The sequence below is a fragment of the Microtus oregoni genome, unplaced genomic scaffold (genome assembly GCF_018167655.1).
Source record: "Microtus oregoni isolate MIOR12 unplaced genomic scaffold, Mior012 000028F_ref0000031, whole genome shotgun sequence".
Taxonomy (NCBI): domain Eukaryota; kingdom Metazoa; phylum Chordata; class Mammalia; order Rodentia; family Cricetidae; genus Microtus; species Microtus oregoni.
This window is the reverse complement of record NW_024543087.1, coordinates 27,981,053-28,001,643: the sequence shown is the minus strand read 5'-3', so window position 1 is coordinate 28,001,643 and position 20,591 is coordinate 27,981,053. Positions and strand designations below refer to the sequence as shown.

General features: G+C 39.9%; 1 protein-coding gene across 3 annotated transcripts in view; it reads right to left on the bottom strand.

The window, feature by feature from the left end:
* The window catches only part of Pls1 (plastin 1), a 94,714-nt gene that overhangs the window by 7,056 nt on the left and 67,067 nt on the right, over nt 1-20,591 (bottom strand). For all 3 annotated transcript variants that reach the window (XM_041677401.1, XM_041677403.1, XM_041677402.1), the window contains exons 7-14: nt 17,214-17,379; nt 16,993-17,135; nt 14,976-15,071; nt 14,057-14,252; nt 10,115-10,193; nt 5,122-5,236; nt 1,077-1,210; nt 641-764 (exon numbers count right to left, since the gene is read on the bottom strand). In XM_041677401.1, the coding sequence (XP_041533335.1) occupies nt 641-764; nt 1,077-1,210; nt 5,122-5,236; nt 10,115-10,193; nt 14,057-14,252; nt 14,976-15,071; nt 16,993-17,135; nt 17,214-17,379 (1,053 nt within the window). The remainder of the gene's footprint in view (nt 1-640; nt 765-1,076; nt 1,211-5,121; nt 5,237-10,114; nt 10,194-14,056; nt 14,253-14,975; nt 15,072-16,992; nt 17,136-17,213; nt 17,380-20,591) is intronic.

The window sequence follows — 20,591 nt, the reverse complement described above, 5'->3', positions numbered from 1 at the left end:
TTCCTAAACATATAATAAAAGTCACAAACATAAGGGTCACTGAATGAATATGCTCAAGCAAACATGCTTATTTGTAGCTAATACCAGCTTGCATGCAACAGCAGAACACAATGGAAATGCATGGAAATTAGTGGGTATGTTGGTATGGATTACATTCTCCGTGCTGTATGAATCGTCCACAAATGTGCAGAAGAAAGTGTTAAGTGCGTTATGAAACCGGATGACAAGAATCGTGTTTCCTACCAGTTTTCTCAATCCCCACTTGCATCGCCTTGGCTGGCTCTGTATGGCTTGGAAATGAGGCCAGTGTGATTCAGACCCTGCTGCTAGGGAGCACAAAACATTACAGGCCTATATGAACAACCAACACACTGCAGCTTCTTTTTCACTTGACAACTGGAGTTTTGGCTCAATTCTATTTCTGACATCAGATTACCATGTTAAATGCACTAACCTGCATCTATATTCAATAGATAAACCAATAGAAAATATAAGAATTCAAATTATTCTGAGTGTACACATCCCAGATAATTACTACGCCTAAATCCCTGGGTTATATGTTTCTGAACCTCACTAATGTAATTCTCATTAAAAATCCCTTCAGTTAACTTAGGTATTAACTTTTAAAAGTTCTTGTTACCTTGAAGTTGGAAATAGAAGTGCTCTTGTTTGCATTTTTGAGAGTCTGATTGACCCATTTAATAATGATATCATCGTTGACTTTTTCTCCTTCCCCAAGATCTGATAACACATTCAGTGTGTATCTGCAACAGAAACGATATGAACTTGAGACAAGGGGATGGAATTTGTTTTCACATAATTTATATCAGCATTTAAGAAATAGCCAGGTGTGGTGGTTTTCACCTATAACTCCAATACTTGAAAGGCTGAAGCTAAAGAATCGCAAGTTCCTGTCTCCAAAATTTAAATTTCTTATTTTAGTCTGGCATTTGCACTTAATTACATTCAAAAGTTACAAAGCTCACTAATCAAAACAGAACACTGCCAGATAGTATTTTAAAAATTTAAAATAATTCCTTCCAAAGGCAACGAAGAATGAAGACCTGAGCCTTTACCTCCTCATCAGCTGCCAGACCAGTGCCAGAGTAAGGGTTGCGTTCCCTTCGTTTAAGTCCTGCCCACCAATGCCAACCAACGAGAATTTGGCCTCATTTTTCCCAAGCTCTACTGCATAGTTACAATTCTCAATCTGTAAGTAAGCAAAACTGTTAGTATTTAAAAAACAAAACAACAGATTTGAAGAATATTCCCAGACTATGCCAGCTTAGTCCAACCACCGGAGAAGTAACAGCAATGACACTATGTGACCAAATGTTATTTTTTAACGACCAAGTGAAACAATTACACCCAATTTACAGGGAAGTGATCAAAACAACAAAGGGGGCTGGAGAGATGATTCAGAGGTTAAAAGCACTGGCTGCTCTTCCAGAGGACCTGAGTTCAATTCCCAGCAATCTAAAATTAAATCTGGTGCCCTCTTCTGGCCTGCAGGCATACACTGTATACATAATAAATAAATCTTTAAAAACAACAACAACGTGATTCTGAAAATGGATGAATTTAATCCCAGCATTTGGAAGGCAGAGGCAGAGACAGGCAGATCTCTGAGTTTGAGGCCAGCCTGGACTACAGAGTGAGTTCCAGGACAGGCCCCAAAAGTTACAGAGAGAAACCCCATCTTGATTAAAAAAAGAAAAGAAAATGGCTGAACAGTGCTAGCCCCCCTCCAACTTGAATACAGATTATATAGTTTCTTAGAAAGTCTATGGCTATATTCCACAGAGAAATCCTTTCTCAAAAAACCAAAAAGTACTAGTCTCCCCTTCAATTTGACTACAGTTTATTTGAAAGCCTATGGATGTGTTCTCTGAAATTCAGGTCCTTGCCCACTTGATTCTGCAAAGGCCTTGTCTGGGATGTAGCTGCTGTGCAGGAGTCTCCTCCTAGAAAAGACATTCTACCTTGGAGGGAAGTTTCTTCAGCCACAGTGTGTTCTAAAGGGAGGCGAAACATTCCATCTTGCAGGGAAGCTCCTTAAAATTCAGTAAGGATGCTGAGACTCAGCATCGGAGTAGCTAACCTGCTTAGAAGAGTCTGAGCCCAGCTGAGCCACTGGAAACGGATTTTCCACCTTACCAAGCTGCCTGCAGGCTGTGCAGTGTGCTCCAGGTTCCCAGCTTTCATTAGCTGTCTGTCACCCAGTATTTCTGCTCCTGTAAGTGACCCCTCACTCCATACTCTCTTATAAGGCACCCCAATAAAACTCACTGGCTCACCAATTTGGACTTTGGAGGGATCCTCACTTTGGTCTGTCATCAGTTCTCTATCTGGAGTGGGAAGATGCTGGCTTGCTAAAGTCACCCCAGGAACAAGTCACACGACAGTTCAGTGGTAGAGTAATTTCTCCATATGTATGAGATTCTTGGGTTCCCAAGACTCACAAATCATAATTAAAAAATCTTAACTATACGAGCCAATTATCTGGTCCTTATTAGCTTCCGTAGAGTCAGAGCTATGTTATGCTTAGTTTTTACGTGTTTTCTTTTGTTATGCATAGTATCAATTTCCTATAAAAAGTGTTCAGTATAAATCCCTATAGCTCGGCGGTGGTGGCTCACGCCTTTAATCCCAGCACTTTGGAGGCAGAGGCAGGCGGATCTCTGTGAGTTCAACACCAGCCTGGTCTACAGAGCAAGTTCCGGGATAGGCTCCAAAGCTACACAGAGAAACCCTGTCTCTTCACAGCAACAGAACATAACTAAGACAAACGCCAAGTAAATCATTTCCCCACCGACTTACTCATTTCTAGTCATGGAAACCCAGTTGGGTCCTTTCTAAATGTGTGTTTAGGTGCAGTCTCTACAGAGGCTTCTATCAGTCATCACCTGTATCGGAGGTACGCTTTTTATGTTTTTCACTGTTTTCCTCTGTGTGTTCATAGTTGTGTGTAGGTATGTGTGTGCAGGTGATACAAATGTGGCATATGCATGCCACAGCACTAATGCAGAGGTCAGAGGGCAACCCCAGGCATCAGTCCTCATCTCCACTTTGTTACTCTGCTGCATACCCTCAAGCTTTAGGCGATTCTCCTGCCTCACTCCCACTTCCCTATAGGAGCACTGGGGTTATAGACACTGCTGCTACATGTCCAATTTTTATATGAACTCTTGGGATTTGAACTCAAGTCCTAACACTTGTAAAAAGGACTTTTCCCACAAAACCATCAATGCAACTCCCTGCCCTCCCCCCCCCCCCCGCCAGGTATTTCTGCACTGATGAAATTGTAAGCTCTAAAATCCCCCCCTCTCTTTAGTATTTGGGGGTTTTGTCACATGCATGTAGTGTCTGCAGAAGCCAGAAGAGTGCATGGGATCTTCTGAAACTAGAATTACACATGGTTGTGAGCCAGCATGTGGGTGCTAGGAATTGAACCCAGGTCCTCTGGAAGAGCAGTCAGTGCTCTTGACTGCTGAGCCATTTCTCCAGCCCCAAGTCTTAAAGTTTTATTACACAAGTAGGAAAAAAAGGTGTTTACTAAATACATCTTGGAAAAAAAATATTAATTGAGAAGAAGAGTATAATTAGTTTTCTTTCCCAAGTCAGTCAAGACTCCATTCAAAACAGTTAAGTCAGAGGTGCAATCACACCACACACACACACTATAATTTTTTATTAAAAAATTTAAACAATTTTAGTACTCATAGTTAATTATCCCTGCTTAGCATATTTAGTAGAAATAAGACTATGGGGATGTATATAATGGCATTAAGTGAAATGAATTTCTAGTTTATGAAATAACGTGTTACAGAATGAATAGGAAGAGAAATCAGTGAGGATGAAAGGGAAACCTTTCCAGTTAATGACAGTCACGGCTCTGTGTGAAATGTGTTCCAGTAAAGGCAGATTCTGAGGAGAGATGATGGTAAGAAGGGAGATGGGGATGCTAGTGTAGAGCCCAAGATGATGCTGATACAACCAGCAATGACTAGGAAACCACAAATTAGTGCTACCATACAGGAGAGCATGTGGTCTATCTGGGGTAACATCTGCCTTTCAGTTTGGTACACAGCACCATACACAGCTTTTGACATAGGTTTTGGGGGCTGAGTTCAGGTTATTAAGTCTGCACAGTCAGCACTTTCCCACTGGAATCGTCTTCCCAGCCTGACTTTCTAGTTTCTCGTAAGATTGCTAAACTGAAATTATAAAAGGTCAAAGGATTTTATTAAATATTCCTAGCCGGGCGGTGGTGGCGCACACCTTTAATCCCAGCACTCGGGAGGCAGAGGCAGGCAGATCTCTGTGAATTCGAGGCCAGCCTGGTCTAGAAGAGCTAGTTCCAGGACAGGAACCAAAAAAGCTACGGAGAAACCCTGTCTCGAAAATAAAAAAAAATATTCCTGTTATATATTATTAAAGTGATTTTAGAAGTGCCATAAAAATGAACACTTTTTTCTAAGGTTTCATTTCTCAGCAACATACTTCCCCACCACTATCCATTTCCTTCGGCCTCCACCCCTCTTCTAGTTTCCCTGTGACAAAATTCAATCAGTTTCTGGATTCTGACTCAAATACAGCCTCCAACATGAAGCCAGTTGGATGGGAGAACGTGTGGCCCTTTTCTCTTTAAAGCCCACAGTGCCCATTTCGCTGACAGTCACAGGCATACGTATCTCATCACCATCATCTCTGGGGCACCTCCTAAGCAGCAGCTCCAGGGCTCGAGCTTTTCTTCTGTGCACCACGCCGTGCAAGTAGTAAGAAATCAGAATACATCTCGTGAATAAATGAACGAGGACGCAGGGAAGATTGAGCGAGTAGTGGCGACTATAGCAGAAGAGGGCACTCAGGCTGCACTCAATAACAGAAGCACCAAAACTTGTTAAAGATGAAAACAGTGTATGAAGTGTCGGCCTGGAAGCACTGCCTTCATCTGTCCAAACACTTGGTAGTAACTGAGTTTATGAAGAACCCGTTACGCTTCGTGCATCTTGAGGTGAAATAAATCTATAGGCACAAACCACACACCAATCTTTATGAACCGACACCCTGGGCTTCACATCAGAGAAACAACAGCAGAGCTCCAGTCACGCCTCTCACCTTCTTCATGTTCCCTCCGAGAGCAGGGTACGGAGGCTTGTTGACATGACTCCAGTTGACTGGCACGCGGATCATCTCATAGAGCTGGAAGATCACCAAGGCATCTGCAAGGTCACTAGAACAGGAAGGAAATGCACATAAGAAAGGGAAAACCATCAGTTACTACAACTGTCCTACAGAGGGATACATGTCTTTAAACACACAAGAGTCATCTAAAGCTAATAAATGACAAGGCTTTCATTTCACCTCAAACTTTCAACCTAAGGATCTGTCCGACTTTTTCATGTTTACAAGGCATTTGCACACGTGTGTACACTTGTACACACGCACACATTCAAAGAGGTATGATAAAGACTATTGGGTCAACTATCCTACAATGAACTCCTGGGCTGCCAGCGGATATGTTAAATTTGGTCAGAAAATACAATATAAAAAGTTCTACAAGATACACTAAGTATTTAAAAGCAAGTGTCAGGCCACTCATATAGTTTGATCTCAGCTTTATGCATATGTAAGAACTGCTGAGGGCGATCACTTGTGAGCAGGAAAAAGGGAATGAGAGGGAACAAGGGGAATTGCATGTTTTATTTTATTCTATACAGTTACATTGTTTGAGATTTACACAATAGAATGAGTTCATGTGTTATATATTATGATTTCTTAAAACTTTAAAAATAGTTATAGGAAAATTATAGCTATTCAGTGGGTAGCTGTTCCTGTTCAATAATAAAAGTTAGGAGGAAGGATTTTACAAGGAAGTAGGAGTTCTGAATTTAAGAATCCAAAGAATACTTTGGATTCAGGAAAATACAGTCTCCAAAAGGTTAAAGTCTGTCGAGTCTGTTTCAGCCAGCTCTTGGTGTGAAGGAAATAAAGCAGGATCAATGCGGTAAGTAACAGTCAGGGAAGGAATGTGTGCCTGTTTTCCTCCAATAGGTTATCCACTAGCCATGTTCTGCTAAGGTTCATATCAGAGTTACTTTTCCTTCTCTGGGCACACACCAAGCGGCAGTGAATGAGTGAAGCCAGGCTTTGTGCTAAGCAATGGAGACATCTCATGTACACCTATTAAGGTCTGACTAGCACATGAGCATTTTGTGTGCAAAAAGACATCACTAAAGTCGTTGCAAGTACTGGGGTTTCACCTACTTCTCTTTCTTTCTTTTACTTTAAATGCACTCACCATCCTTCTTATTTACTATGGTGATATTATTATTATTATTATTATTATTCATGTTCTGCACATTCAAAACCTGAGGCTCAGAGACCTGAATAATTTCCAAGGAGTTCACAATAAATTCTAGAACCAAATGGTGGTAGAAAAGTTCCAGGACTGATAGTTCCAGAAATATATTTAACAGCTTATTTAAAGAAAAGAATGTTTAGTTAAATCAGCATTATAGTCAGTCTAGTTGCTTTGGGATCAACTGAATGTATTATAGGTTGGGAATTAAATGCTGAGGTTGGGTTAGGAATATAACCAGACCCGAATTCACAGACACAGGCTGTTGCCTGCTGTTTTTCTATTTCCAAGGGTTCCCTTTAAGATTATGTTACTTTGAAGATCTTCTAAAAGTGAGCTATATCTTTCTCAAGAAAAAAAAATGCATATGCCTTGATGCCTTTACTAATATCAAGAAGGATAAAGGGGCTGGAGAGATGGCTCAGTGATCCTAAGTTCAATTCCCAGTATCCACATGGTGGCTCACAGCCATCTATAATGAGATTTGGTGCCCTCCTCTGGCATGTAGGTGTACACGCAAGCACAACATTGTATACATAGTAAATAAATGAAAAAAGAAGGATATCATAATAATAATCAAACATCTTTTAACTAAAAATTTGGTCAATTCTCTTCTTTCAACCATTGAGAACTTTAATGTCCTTGAAATTTATAAAAGTTACCTTGACTTAATCCTTTTTAAATTTGTGTGTGTGTGTGCACACGCATGCAAATACATGGTTTATGTACGGGAAATGCGTACATATTCACGTACACATGACCACCTGAGGGCATTAGGTGTTGTTTCTCAAGAGCTGTCCATCTCACTGGTCTGGCGTTCACCAAATCACCTACCACTAGCGACCTGCCTCCTTTTGGCCTCTGTGGGCACTGCACACACCTAATACCCGACAAAAATGCAGATAAGACAGACAAACATACTCATAAAATAAAAATAAGTACACCTCAATTTTAAAAAAAGTTTAACCATTAATACTAAAAAAATACATGTTCACTGTTAGAAAATAAGTCCAACTCATATTAAAATGATATTCTCTATTCCTACTACTTGGACTTGTATAATTTGATATCAAGACTTATCAAGACTTTCTGTAAGAATCATTTACAAATTTACATATAGTCAATTTGAAACTAAACCAAATTATACTTCGACTGATTGCTAATTTATTCTCAATAACAAACTATAGATATCTTTTAAATGAATTCATAAATATATAATTACACCTCTCTCCAATGCTGGAGTTTTAGCTGCCTTGCTCCTATAACAAAAGCGCTACTCTAATTGCTATACGTCTCTTCATCCAGCCGGAAATTCTAGACTTGTGTTTTTAAATGTCTATTAAAATAATAGTTACTAAAAGAATGCTGGTTTCAATTTTAATTAACATTTTAATAAACAGCAAGAAGCAGAAATCCTTAGCTAGGACCAGCAAGTTGATCTGGTAGAAGTGCTTGCTGTGCAAGCCTGGTGACTCAGGTTTAGCCCAGGTCAAGGTAGATGGAGATAAAAAATTCTAAAAGGTTATTCTCCAACCTCCACGTACACACCGTGGTATGTGTGCATCCCGACATGCAATAATGTAAAATATAATTTTAAAAAAGTTCATGGTGAATGCGTTTTCTGCTAAAAATTAATCTTTAGTTTACATATTCAACTCCTTCTTGAAGATGTTTCTTGGGTATTTAAATTATTGATATATTAAGTTAGATTTTTTATTAAAATGTTGAAAGTGAGATTGTTTAGCTTGTATTTTTGTCTAGACTATATTCTTTTATGTGTGTGTATGTGTGTTCCAATAAAACTTTATTTGTAAACACTGAGATATAAAATTTCATATATCACAAATACCATCTGACTCAAAAGGCCTTTCAATTGTAGAAATCCGTTGTTGCTCTCAAATATATACATATATATTTAAATGTATATTAATATTTATATTTAATATATTTATTAAAAATTTGGCCTGCAAGCTATAGATTGACATCTCTGCTTAGAATATAAGCCCCGTGGGATCCATAGTTCATCAAGGTATCCCAATTGTATGAGAGTTTCTGGAGGAGAAAGAAAAGCCCTTTATATACCTGAGGGCTGAAGGACAGGAGACCAGCTATATACACGGTGCTAGCTGAATATATCTCAAACATGGCCCACCTTGTTTTGGAGAACCAGGAAAAGTACAGGAACAAGAAACAAAGGGAAGACACTGGTAGTGATGGGCCATCCAAGGACTGGTCGAGAAGAGTTCCTAGACCTCAAGGTAGTCAGTCGTCTGCCTCTAGCCCCAAAACCTTCTCTGACCTTTGTTTTCTAGACCCAGATAGGCTAGATTCTTAACCTCTGAGCCATCTCTCCACCCCCATCAAAGCTATATTCTATAATAAAGAGAAAAGAAACACTTTCTCTTACCCATGTTTAAAGAGACACATTGTTACCACCAGCAGTAAACATAGGACATAATTTAATGAATATTTTTATAGCCCTTTTAATGTACACTTGCTATGACAAAATCAGAGCTACTATATTATCTCATTATGCCATTTCTGAATGTATGCTCGAAGGATTCTAAGTTAGCATACCACAGAGATGCTTATACATTCATGTCTATTGCTGTATTATTCATCTAAGATATGAACCATCTCAGATGTCTACCAGCAGAAGGATAAATAAGTTACATTTGATCCATCCATGTAGTGTAATTTTATTCAGCTTTAAAGAAGAGTAAGACTGGGACATTCAGGGCTAGGGATGTAACAGTGGTAAAAATGCTTGCCACTCACGTACAAAGCCCTGGGCTCAATCCTCAGTATAACAGCAAAATTTAAAAGTTTACCTTGCATGAAATTAGGAAAAATAGATGCAAATGGAAATTGTTATTCTCCATGAAGTAAGTCAGACTCAGGAAGACACATTGCATGTTTCTCTCATATGCAGGACCTAGACTTAATCTATACACGGATATATGTGTAGGACATGAACATAGAAAAGGGATGATGGGAAAAGAGGAAAAGATCTCAAAAGGGGGATCTGCAGAGAATGAAGCAGGTCTCGCAAAAGTGGGAGGAGGATGGACAGACAGTGGTAAGGAAAAACAGCAATGTATAATGATACATTTCTGGGAAAATGAAATGAATTTAAAAAAATTTTAAAGACTTAGACAAATTAAAATAATTATCCAGAGAAATGAGGAAAATCTTACGTGAAAATACAGGATAAATAAGGCATAAAAATAAATGAAAAACTATGAGTTATAGTAAAAATAGTGACATATAGATGAGAAAATGTATTAGATATTATTGCTGTTCTAATCCTTAGTGCTGAAATATAATTTTCTTTTCCTTTTTAGATTTTTTTTGAGACAGGGTTTCTTTATGTAGCCTTAGCTGTCCTGGAACTTGATCAGGCTGGCCTTGAACTCACAGAGATCTGCCTGCCTCTGCCTCCCCAGTGCTGGCATAAAGGCATATACCACCAATACCTGGAATGAAATAATTTCTTATTTTTGTGATCAACAACTATAAAAATGCGGAAATTTACTCTTTATACTATAATCAAGCATTATTATCATCACATTGTCTTTTTACATAACACTAAAACCAAACAAACAAACAAAACAGATTGCCCATTCCCAGCATTCCAAATGTTGGCTAAATTCTTGTGGTTTGAGAAAAACCTCCTCATGAAAACATACCTAGAAGTAAAATTGAAATTAGATTATGACGCTAAGGTTGAAGCATAGGCAGCCATTTTACCTGTACAAATGGTTGATGTATGGGTTGACCCCCAGGGAATTCATCCAGTTCCTGAATGTCCTCTCCTCCTTGCTCTCTCCTAGGGTAGAAGAAAGCCCACACTGATGACTCGGGCCAAAGTAACTAAGAACTATTCTTAAAGCATCCTGGAGGGGTAAACTGGCCACTTTGTCTGACTATCTAGGAAGCCTCTGTTTGTTCTCTTTCCCTCTAGATCCCTTATCTGAGGTCTGTGAACTACTGAGCCCTGGGGTTTTCTGTCCAGGGATGCAGCAGATAGTATAAAAGCAATAAAGTAGCATAAAATTATGACCTGGTTTGGCCAAATACAAAGCCAGACTTTTAGCCTGCAAGGTAACAAACAGCCGAGTAAACAGACCAGAAAATTCGACCTTTCCCAAATGCAGCATTTCGACATTTGGGCAGATTACAGCTAGACAAGAACCTTCCTGGGCACACAAATCTATACTTTACATATAATGAACGGGAGAGATTTCAGGTGATGCAAAAAAACATGCAGTGAGGAGTATCAACATTCTTCAGCTTTCTGCGTTACTTTAGATTGCTACTGCCGAAAACTCACAAGAACACAGACCACCACAGCATTCCATTTTATTCTGAGACATTTCATCATCACTGCGAATTACTGGACCCCAGTGAGCACCTCAAGGGGATAACTCAGCGTTACTTCTGGGTACTTCTGTTTAGCCTGTCTCCCTGGGCGTACCACCATCTGTTTAAAAAGCATGAATATGGTATGCACAACTCGGGGAGAGATGTGAGCTCTCCCTGCCATATCCGCCTTACAAATATTCAGTAAATAAACCGCTCACCCTATTTCCAACTTTCAATAAAATTTTCAATGCTATTACCTAACAGTTATCAGAATCTATGTAATCTAGTTTTTATTAACCAAATAAGTTCTTGCTAAAATTCTATCCCCTCCAATCTCAAAAAATAACTGATCATTCTGTCATATCTGCTACACTGCTTTATAATAAACAATCTACATGGGAAAACTTTTATTAAAAGAGCCAACTCAAACAAGGGCTACAGATTACATCCCTGACCTGCTTCCAGCACGACATAAACCTAAGCACATCATGTTCACTGCTTGACAACCTGGAGTCGCCTTTGCTCCTTTCTTTAACTTTCTGATACCAAATCAAAACACATTTTCCCCCTAGTAACTATGAAATTTTTACGTTGTTTCTAGTTAGGAAAGTCCAAATTACATTTTTAAATTACAAAAGATGGACTGTCACAATTTTTGATTAAGATACTCAGTCTATTGAGACTGTTGATACAATAGTTATTTGAAAAGACATTAAACTTACATTTACTATTTAAGTTTTAGACATTTGTATTTTTTCTATTCTTAACTAATTGTGTTGTTTTGATTTTTAACGCACGGAAAGTAAACAGATTTTCTAAGTGAGCATTTATTTACCTAGGGTCACTTAAGTCACCTTGGTAAGTAGATGCTCAAAGCCAGAAGCACTATGCATTTGTTCAGGAGCCACATAAAGCATTTCAAAAACATATGTATTGCAGACTAGAAAAATGCCTTTAGATTGCAGACAACTAAAGCAACCGTGTAGCTAAAAATCTTAATTTCTGATTACTTGCTAGCACTATAAAATATTTTTGTTTGCAAGTCAAATTGGCAAGTTTCAATAAAACAGTATTTTTCAAACTGTTATTAAGATAACAGAAAGAGAAATGACATACGCAAGACTGCATGTGCATTCCTCCTCCCGCCTTAACCATTAATAAGCACATACTGCAGAATAAAGGCTTTCATTCATAGTCACGCTAAACCTTTTCTGTGACTCTTCGGAGTAAATATTATTACTTGTGTTTTATATATATATAAAAGTCAAGGCTCACAGCTGTCACTTGGATATTAAATGGTGGAACCATGATTTGAACAAAGTCTTTCTAATGTTATGGTCTATTTAGTTTCTCAGATAGTCTCTCTGTATGTAGGATACATGTTTGGTACAATTTGATATGAAGGCTTCACGTCTAACTGGGCTTTTAAATTTCGTTAGTTCCCCATAGGTGAAATTCTCTGTCAATGAGACATACTGATATATAAATTTGGGGTATGGTAAGTTCAAAGCAAAATTTCATAAGGATCTGAAAAAAAAGAACCCAAATTTACATAGGAAAATAATCTAATGATAGCCAAAGTCAAATGCATTTTTGGCAGCTATGTCAGGACATACATATGTTCTAAATAGAGATGACTGATAAATATTTCTCACAGTATCCTAACAAGTATAGGGATACTAGAGGAAATATGTAGCAACCATGTACACACTGAGAACTCTCAAAAGCATGCGGAATACTAGCAAAGGAACCCACACATGACAGAGGAGAGTGCGCAAGTTGGAAAAGGTATTATATTAGCAAAGAATTCAGTGACTCCAAAAAGCAGATCATTTTTAATATGCCACTCTAGACAATGCCTTCTGTTGTAAGACACAGAGGGATTCTGAAATTTTCCAGACTCAAAAATATAAGTCTTCTTTTTTTCTTTAATTTTTAAAGTTTTTGCCCTAATTTTTCTTCTGTTTAAAAAAAAATGAAGTCTATGATTTTGACATTTTCCCTCTCAGTCATGTATCTTTGTAAAGAGTATATAGTCCTTATTGGGCAGGGCTCTAAAGAAGAGTGAATTCAAGTAACTCTGTATCTGAAATTTTAGTGACACTGCAGCTCTGAAGTGATTGGAGCTCCAGCTACAGCAGCCCAGGAGCGAGATTCTGAAGCTGACTCGCTCTGTCTCCTCGGGCAACCAAGAAAGTTCTCCTATTTTCCCAAAGCAGGGCGACTAAGCCTCAGGTTGCTTCACCCCCTGGCAGCTAGCCCGGTGTTGATGTGGGTGAGGGTGTGAAAATGGGAGGAAGTGGAAGTCTGGGTGACAGAGATGAGGAGAGAGAGCTCGTTACTGAGAATGTTTTTGTCATTAAGACAATTCGTATACTGTAAGCTTCAATGACTTTAGAATAGGCATCAATAATATGAAACAAATTATGTTATAAACTATGACTAAATCCTTCCAAAGCAGTTACGATAAAAAGATTTGTCACAGGAGAGAGATAAAATCATGAAGTCTAATTGTCAGAACTAGGTCTAATAAGTTTAGCACAATATCCCATCACTATAGAAGGCAAATTAGGTAGAGTGTACATAATCGAAGCCTTGCTCTAGCTAAGAATTTCATTTGCATTTCTTGCTTGTAGTCATTCATTCTATAGGTATATTAAGACAACATAGCATGAAATTGCAAAACAATAAATATCAACCCAAGTGGAAAGAATAAATGCCACTAATAAAAGGAAAATTCAGAATGAATGTATTTATAGAATATAGAAAAGTACTAAATACAGTACCTACATTAGGAGGGGTCAGATCTGCATTTCATGAAGCAAAACAGGAAAGTATTATATTATGAAACAGATAACAATCACCTAAACACAATGAATAATGAATATGATAATTTTTTCATATACATAAAAATATTAAAAAGAGCAATAATGAAGTCAAACTTACTTTCAAAGGGAAAAATGCTATCAAGGATTACTTTTTCTAATAGACAATTCATTCTCTACACTGGTGGCAGAATTAATAGAGAGTTCATTCTCCACATTGGTGGCAGAATTTATGTTACAGAATTGTTTATGAGAATTCCTTAACTGTCTAATAGTTTTCACTTAACTCTTCTGGAGCAATGGCAGGTAAGTCAGATATACTTAGCATTTTCTTACAACAAAACCCAGCAATCACGTTCTGTAATTTCAACTTCTGAGACTGCACATGCGGACACACACACATAATCGCGTCTCCCACCACAGTCCCCCTACCCAGGACAGTGAAGTAGGACAGTACCACAAAAAGAAATACAGTGGTCAGCTCGAGGCAGAAAGAACATACCTTCCAATAAATTGATATCAATGTCATTGTTATCAGGCTTATGTAGGCACGGGTATGTGTTAAAGAGGTTCGCTACAAAGGCTAGATTTAGCTTTGGGTTTCCTGCAACTACATCTGTAGGAGTAACAAACTGTCTGCAGCCAAGCTTATCCGCTTCCCGAAGCATGAATTCAGCACGCTTCAGGTCGTTTTTCTCCTACACAGGGAAATAAAACAAAAATGGTCAATATCAAACTTTTACTGTCATAATTTTATAGATACAATATTTACAAGCGATTATCTTTCCACAAATGCTTCAAATAATAGCAGAATGTGAAAGAATCATAAATCAACCTCAACCATTCATTTTAAATATTCTAAAGTCTCTTGGACGGGGGCTAAAAAGATGGCTCCGAGGTTAAGATCACCAGCTGTTCTTCTAGGGGACCTGTGCTCAGTTCCCAGCACCTACATGGAGGGTCCCAACTGTCTGTAACTCCAGATATAAGAGCTAATACGAAGCCTGAGCTAATGGGCCAATCAGTTTATAACTTATGGAGATCTCTGTGTAATTTTCTTTGGGACTTGCTGGCTGTGGGAACTGGGCAGGACAGAAACCCCAACAAGCAGGACCTCATGTTACAGAGGGGGTTAGAAAGAGAGTGTTATACTGTAAATTTCTCTGCACTCAGTAATCAAATTCAGAGTTAAAAAGTAGAATAGATGAGTCACAGGAGTCAAGAGGAGTGGATGGTTACTGTTGGATGGAACGAGATTCACTATGAGATCACAAAAATGTTCTTGAGAGACAGTAGTGATGTTACAAAGAACGAAGGATGTACCGAATGCCACTGAACTATACACTCAAAAATGATAATTTTTATGTCATGTGTACTATTTCTAAAGTATATAAAACTAGTTTTAAAAAAAAATCACTTACATTAAATCCTGAGAGATCAATGGCAACGGCATGCCCGCCATCTCGGTCAGTTTTAGGAGCAATCTGATTAAGCAGATGGAAATAGGCTTTTGAGTCCTTCAAGAAAAGAAAAAATAGCATTTTAAGATGAATAAAATAAAAAGTAATTTTAGGGGGAAAAGTATTCTCATCTAAAACAAAATGGTGTGTTAAATAGTGTAGGCCATCATTACCCAGTGGTTTCTGAATACACAACACTACTGCAGGCTTCTGGCTTCTCTTACATGCTGGAGCTTCTAGCAATGCTGTTGCCTATACCTGGAATCTCCCCCCTCCCCTTTACTGTTTTCATGTGTCCACATCCCCCAGCATCACTGTCTTCTAGGCTAAGGTCAAAGGTTTACTCTGAGAAGGCTTTTCTGGGCTCTCTAGAATGAACCAAAGCATCCCTCCATCATGCTGCACCCTTCTCCATCTCCGTACACAAGCTGTAACTCCATTAGATTACATCATCTAACTTAGTCATCTCCAAAGATGGATGCTGTATTTTTTTTTCTCCAAACATAGATGGAGTTTTCCCCAGCAGGAAGCAGGAGCTATTTCCCTTCCTCTCCTATTTAGGCTGGCCTGGTTACTCACTCTGACTAACAGAATGCTGTGAATGCCCTGGGGATTTCAAGCTCCAAATCCCAAGGAGGCTCTGGTTCCTCCCTCTTGAAGTTACCCTCTACCTAAAATGCCCAACTGTCTGCTATCCTCAGCGTGTGTTGTGAGGAAGCCGGAGCAGCCGTGTGGAAAGGCCTGGCAGAGGAGCACTAAGTCACATGACTGACGCCTTTGTGCTGCTTTCAGATCAGCCAGACTGACAACTGATCCCCGAAGACAAGTGGAGAGGAGAACCACCCAGCCAAGTGGCATCAGCACACACAATTATGAGAAATACTAAATCGTCATTGTAAGCCAGTAAATTTTGCATGGTTTGCTAGGTCTAATTGGTAAACTTCTCAAAAGCCTTTATATCATCATGCCTAGTGTAATGTCAGGAGATTCTTAATAAATATTGGAATGAACTGAACTGAATTTTAAGGAGACTGAGACCACTAAGCTTTTAGAACAGTAGTTAAGACCTGAAAGCAGGGAAAACTATGTCACCATTGTAGCAAAAGGTGACTGAAGAGGAAATATGAACAAAAGACAGCACTACTCTAATTTTCCAGATAATTCTGGGGAAATAAATCACAGAGAAGAAAAGTCATAGGGATTCAGTCTGGCAGCGCCTGTGCCAGCAGTGACCTTGGGGAAGGTACCGGTGGGCAGAGGTGGATGCTACAGTTTCCGTGACAAGGTTCTCCCGTAGAGAGGAAAGTGTTTCTAGGAGACTCAGGTTAGGAGTCATACCATAAGGTTCCCAGAGTCAACTGAGTCCCTGTGTCCTCAGATAATTTGATTTTTTACCAGCTGGCTATTAACAAAATGAGAGGAAGAGTGCTGAACCCACAGGGCTCCAATCCAACAAACAGATGCAATAATGCTTAGTTCATTATAATTCAGTGGGTCAGTGGCAGGGGGAAATGATTAATCTATTAAAGCTACCACTGCCTTCATCTCACAGACAGCTGTAAGTCTTATTTTTAAAAGCCAATAAATTAGTTTATTATTTTAAACAATTTTTGTGAATATAATTGGTAGCATCTAACTCAGACAGGAAAAGATAAACCCTCCTTTTTCATTCCCAATCATCTTTGTGGATTCAAATCCAAGTCTGAACCCCTATTTCTTATATCCTACACCTTTATTTCATTGCAATAAACTCAAACGTGAAAATCTAAACCCTGTGCCAGTGAGGTGGCTTGGTGGGTCAGGCACTTGCTACGGAAGCCTGGTGTTCCGAGTCCCATCTACAGGACCCACATGAGAGTAGGAAAGAATCAACTCCCACAGTTTGTCTTCTGGCTGCCACACACATATTATGACATATGCTCCCCACCAGAATAATAATAACAATAAGAAAAAGAATATAAATTTCAACTATCTAAACCTTAATGTCCTGGCTGAAGTTGTTGATGGTGCGCCACCCTGCGTTGGTCAGATGGTAGTTCACCCAGCGGAGCAGCAGCTCCTCAGGAGACAGCCGCATCAGCTCCTCGAGCTCCTCCCCTTCCTTTAGCAGAGCAATCAGGGCTAAGAGGGAAACAGAGATGTCAGCTCTTCCTTCATGGGCTATCCACAACTGAAGAGTAATGTATCTGATGATCTTACCTTCATTCCTAGAAATCTCAATGTCAGCAAAAAGACCAACTTTGATGATCTGCCAGAGAAGCCCCAAGACCAAGTGCGGCTTCCCTTCTTGGAGATCCTGTGCACCAATATTGACCACGGTGCAACCAATGGCCGAGGCAGAATTCAGTGCCAGATTCAGATTTTCCTGGATTGCCAAAGGAGATACACAAGTGAGGACATATTTCTAAAGTCCATTCCACAAAGCTGTTTGTAACAACTGATTGAAAAAAACCTCATTTGTAAAAATAATATTTATACAAGTAAGCTACTACTAGTAAAAACTCACATGGCTAACTGTCACCCAGATAGGCCAATGAACATCAGATCTCCATTTTTGGTCCACACGCCGCCTGCAAGCATCCACTTCAAGGCTTGATATTGTGGATATATCTGCTGTGTGTTCTAAAAGCACCTCAACCCCGCATGTCTAGAACACCCAGCTTTTCCTGATTTCTTTCCCCAATCTTCTTACCACCCCATTTACTGACTTACTGTCTCGGCTGCAAGGTACAAGCTTTAATCTTGCTTTCTTTCTTCCCCAAGCCAGAAGCCCAAACAGGGTCTTTGCTCTTCTTGGCCCAGTCACCAATTCCTATCAATGTCAGAGGTATTTACCCCTGAAATCATGTCTTTCTTCAGTAGTTTCCTAACTCTGAATGACCATTCTTATGCTTCCCCTGCGTACCCTACCATCAGGAGAGCTCTAGTATCGGCTGTCCTAAGGAACTATAAACCAAGGCTATTCGACAGGTTTAAACCCTTCATACGCTTCCTGCCACTGCCTCTGCTCTCATTCTGCCTCGCTCTGGTACTCTCTGCGCTCTCCTCAAACTGTGCAGGACCTCTGGTTCTGAGACGGTCCTTTCCTTCCACTATGTGGAAGATCAAAGCCAGGTAGTCAGGCTTGGCAGCAAGCACCTTTGCCCACTAAGCCACCGTGCCAGTCCGCCCAGTTGCTTTAAAACTCTGCGCAAACAAACCGAATCTGCATTCTTCTCCGAACAGCCTACACAAAACAGCATCACCACACACTGGCCCCCATCCCACTTGGTCTCCATAGGCATGGCCTGTGCTGCCGCTCCACTCCACCGGGAAGAACTGACTAGTCCTGTCTTCACTAACATGATACTTTCCTTCCAAGATTCTTTTCCATAGGCACTGTCTAAAAGATCTATTAAAAAGATCTCCTTAGACCTAAGAATCTTTTGATTTCTCACTTCGAAACTTTCCCCATTGCTTCTATCCACCAATCTCATATTGCCATAGCGATATCTTTACCCAATCTGAACCAGGATCCTTTCCCCCTTCCCACATCTTAAACCATACTCAAATCCTCAGATTCAGCCTTCACCTTCCCAGGACCAGGACACTATAAAGGCTTTATAGATGGGAATTTCTTCTTATTTCAATAAGCTATAAACCCAGCTCTCTCTTATCAGCAGGTTTGGAAGGCAATATGAGGGTATCAGCTTTTAGTGTTTTTTTTTTAATGTTTACAACCCAAGTATAGCACATGTCTTACATGTCACTGGAGAAGCTGCCGTGTGTATCCAAGTCAATACTGTGTAAATATTGTGTAAATTAAGTATTTACTTGGATAGTAGTTTTCATGTGATATAGTTAATATTACTGCTCTAGGCTAGGAGAGAGTAAGACAATTTCTAAACATCTTAAGAAAAAGAAGTAAAGGGCAGGAAAGACTGCTCCATGACTGAAAGTGCTTGCCGGAGACCTGAGGTAGATCCCCAAACCCACATAAAAGGCTGGAGGCTGTGGTGTGCATCTCTTGTTCTACCGTTCTGGTGACAAGATGACAGGCAGATAGGACAATCAGTTAGGAACTTGATGGTCAGCTGGCCAGGAGTAGGCAGTGCAGTGGCAGAAACAAGAGAGACCCTCCCTTAAACAGAGTGCAAACAGAGAACCTTTTCCCCAAAACGTACCCTCTGGCCTCCATCCATGCATGATGGCATGTTCTCCACACATACACTTAGTTTTTGAAAAGCTAACAAGAGAACTCCACCGTGCTTTCCAGGTCTTACCAGGGACAACTGCCCTGAGTGTCCAACCCTCCTCCTCAAGGCTTGTGTTGGGGGAGAAAGGTTAAGGACAGTGTGAACCCATAGCTGGCACAGCAGAGAAGTGTAGCTCCCTGCGTTCCAGTGCGTGTAACATGGGACACTCTGCCCCGCCTATCTGTGTTCCAGTGCGTGTAACACGGGACATTCTGCCCCGCCTATCTGTGTTCCAGTGCATGTAACATGGGACACTCTGCCCCGCCTCATCTGTGTTCCAGTGCATGTAACACAGGACACTCTGCCCCGCCTATCTGTGTTCCAGTGCGTGTAACACGGGACACTCTGCCCTGCCTATCTGTGTTCCAGTGCCTCATCTGTGTTCCAGTGCGTGTAACACGGGACACTCTGCCCCGCCTCATCTGTGTTCCAGTGCATGTAACATGGGACACTCTGCCCCGCCTATCTGTGTTCCAGTACGTGTAACACGGGACACTCTGCCCCGCCTATCTGTGTTCCAGTGCCTCATCTGTGTTCCAGTGCGTGTAACACAGGACACTCTGCCCTGCCTATCTGTGTTCCAGTGCCTCATCTGTGTTCCAGTGCGTGTAACACGGGACACTCTGCCCCGCCTCATCTGTGTTCCAGTGTATGTAACACGGGACACTCTGCCCCACATATCTATGTTCCAGTGTATGTAACACGGGACACCCTGCCCAGCCTTGTAGGGATGTGAACAAGGAAAACCAGCAAACACGGCAGTTCACTTGCATTACTCATCCATTTTCTTCCATTCTGTGTCCCAACAAACTGACTACCAAAACCAAGAGATCATTCTCTCATACAGGAAAATGGACAGTCTCTTGGAAGGCTTCTGGTGTCACTTCTATTTTAATTAAATAGCCAAGTCTTTACCAACAACCTCAAACTGTAAATTTCTTTTCTTTTACTTCATACCATTTGAAAATTCCCATTGCTCATAAAGGTTTAATTCTAGAAGAGTTTATTTTTAAAATGATTGTAGATGGCTGTGCTATATTTAGTAAGATTAGAAGCATACTTTGTTACTTGGATTTACATAGCACATTTTTCTCCACTAGGAATGTCCAAGTGAAGTTTGTGGTTTTCCTACTGCATGTACGATAAAATTAAAACTATCATAAATATGTGTGTATATAAATTTTAATATATACAAGCATGAACAACAAATATGGACTATATATATGAATATAACTGTTGCTGTCTTAATTATGGTTCTGTTGCTTGAGAAGACACCATGATCAAGCCAACTCTTATAAAATAAAACATTTAATTGAGAGTTTGCTTACAGCTTCAGAGGTTA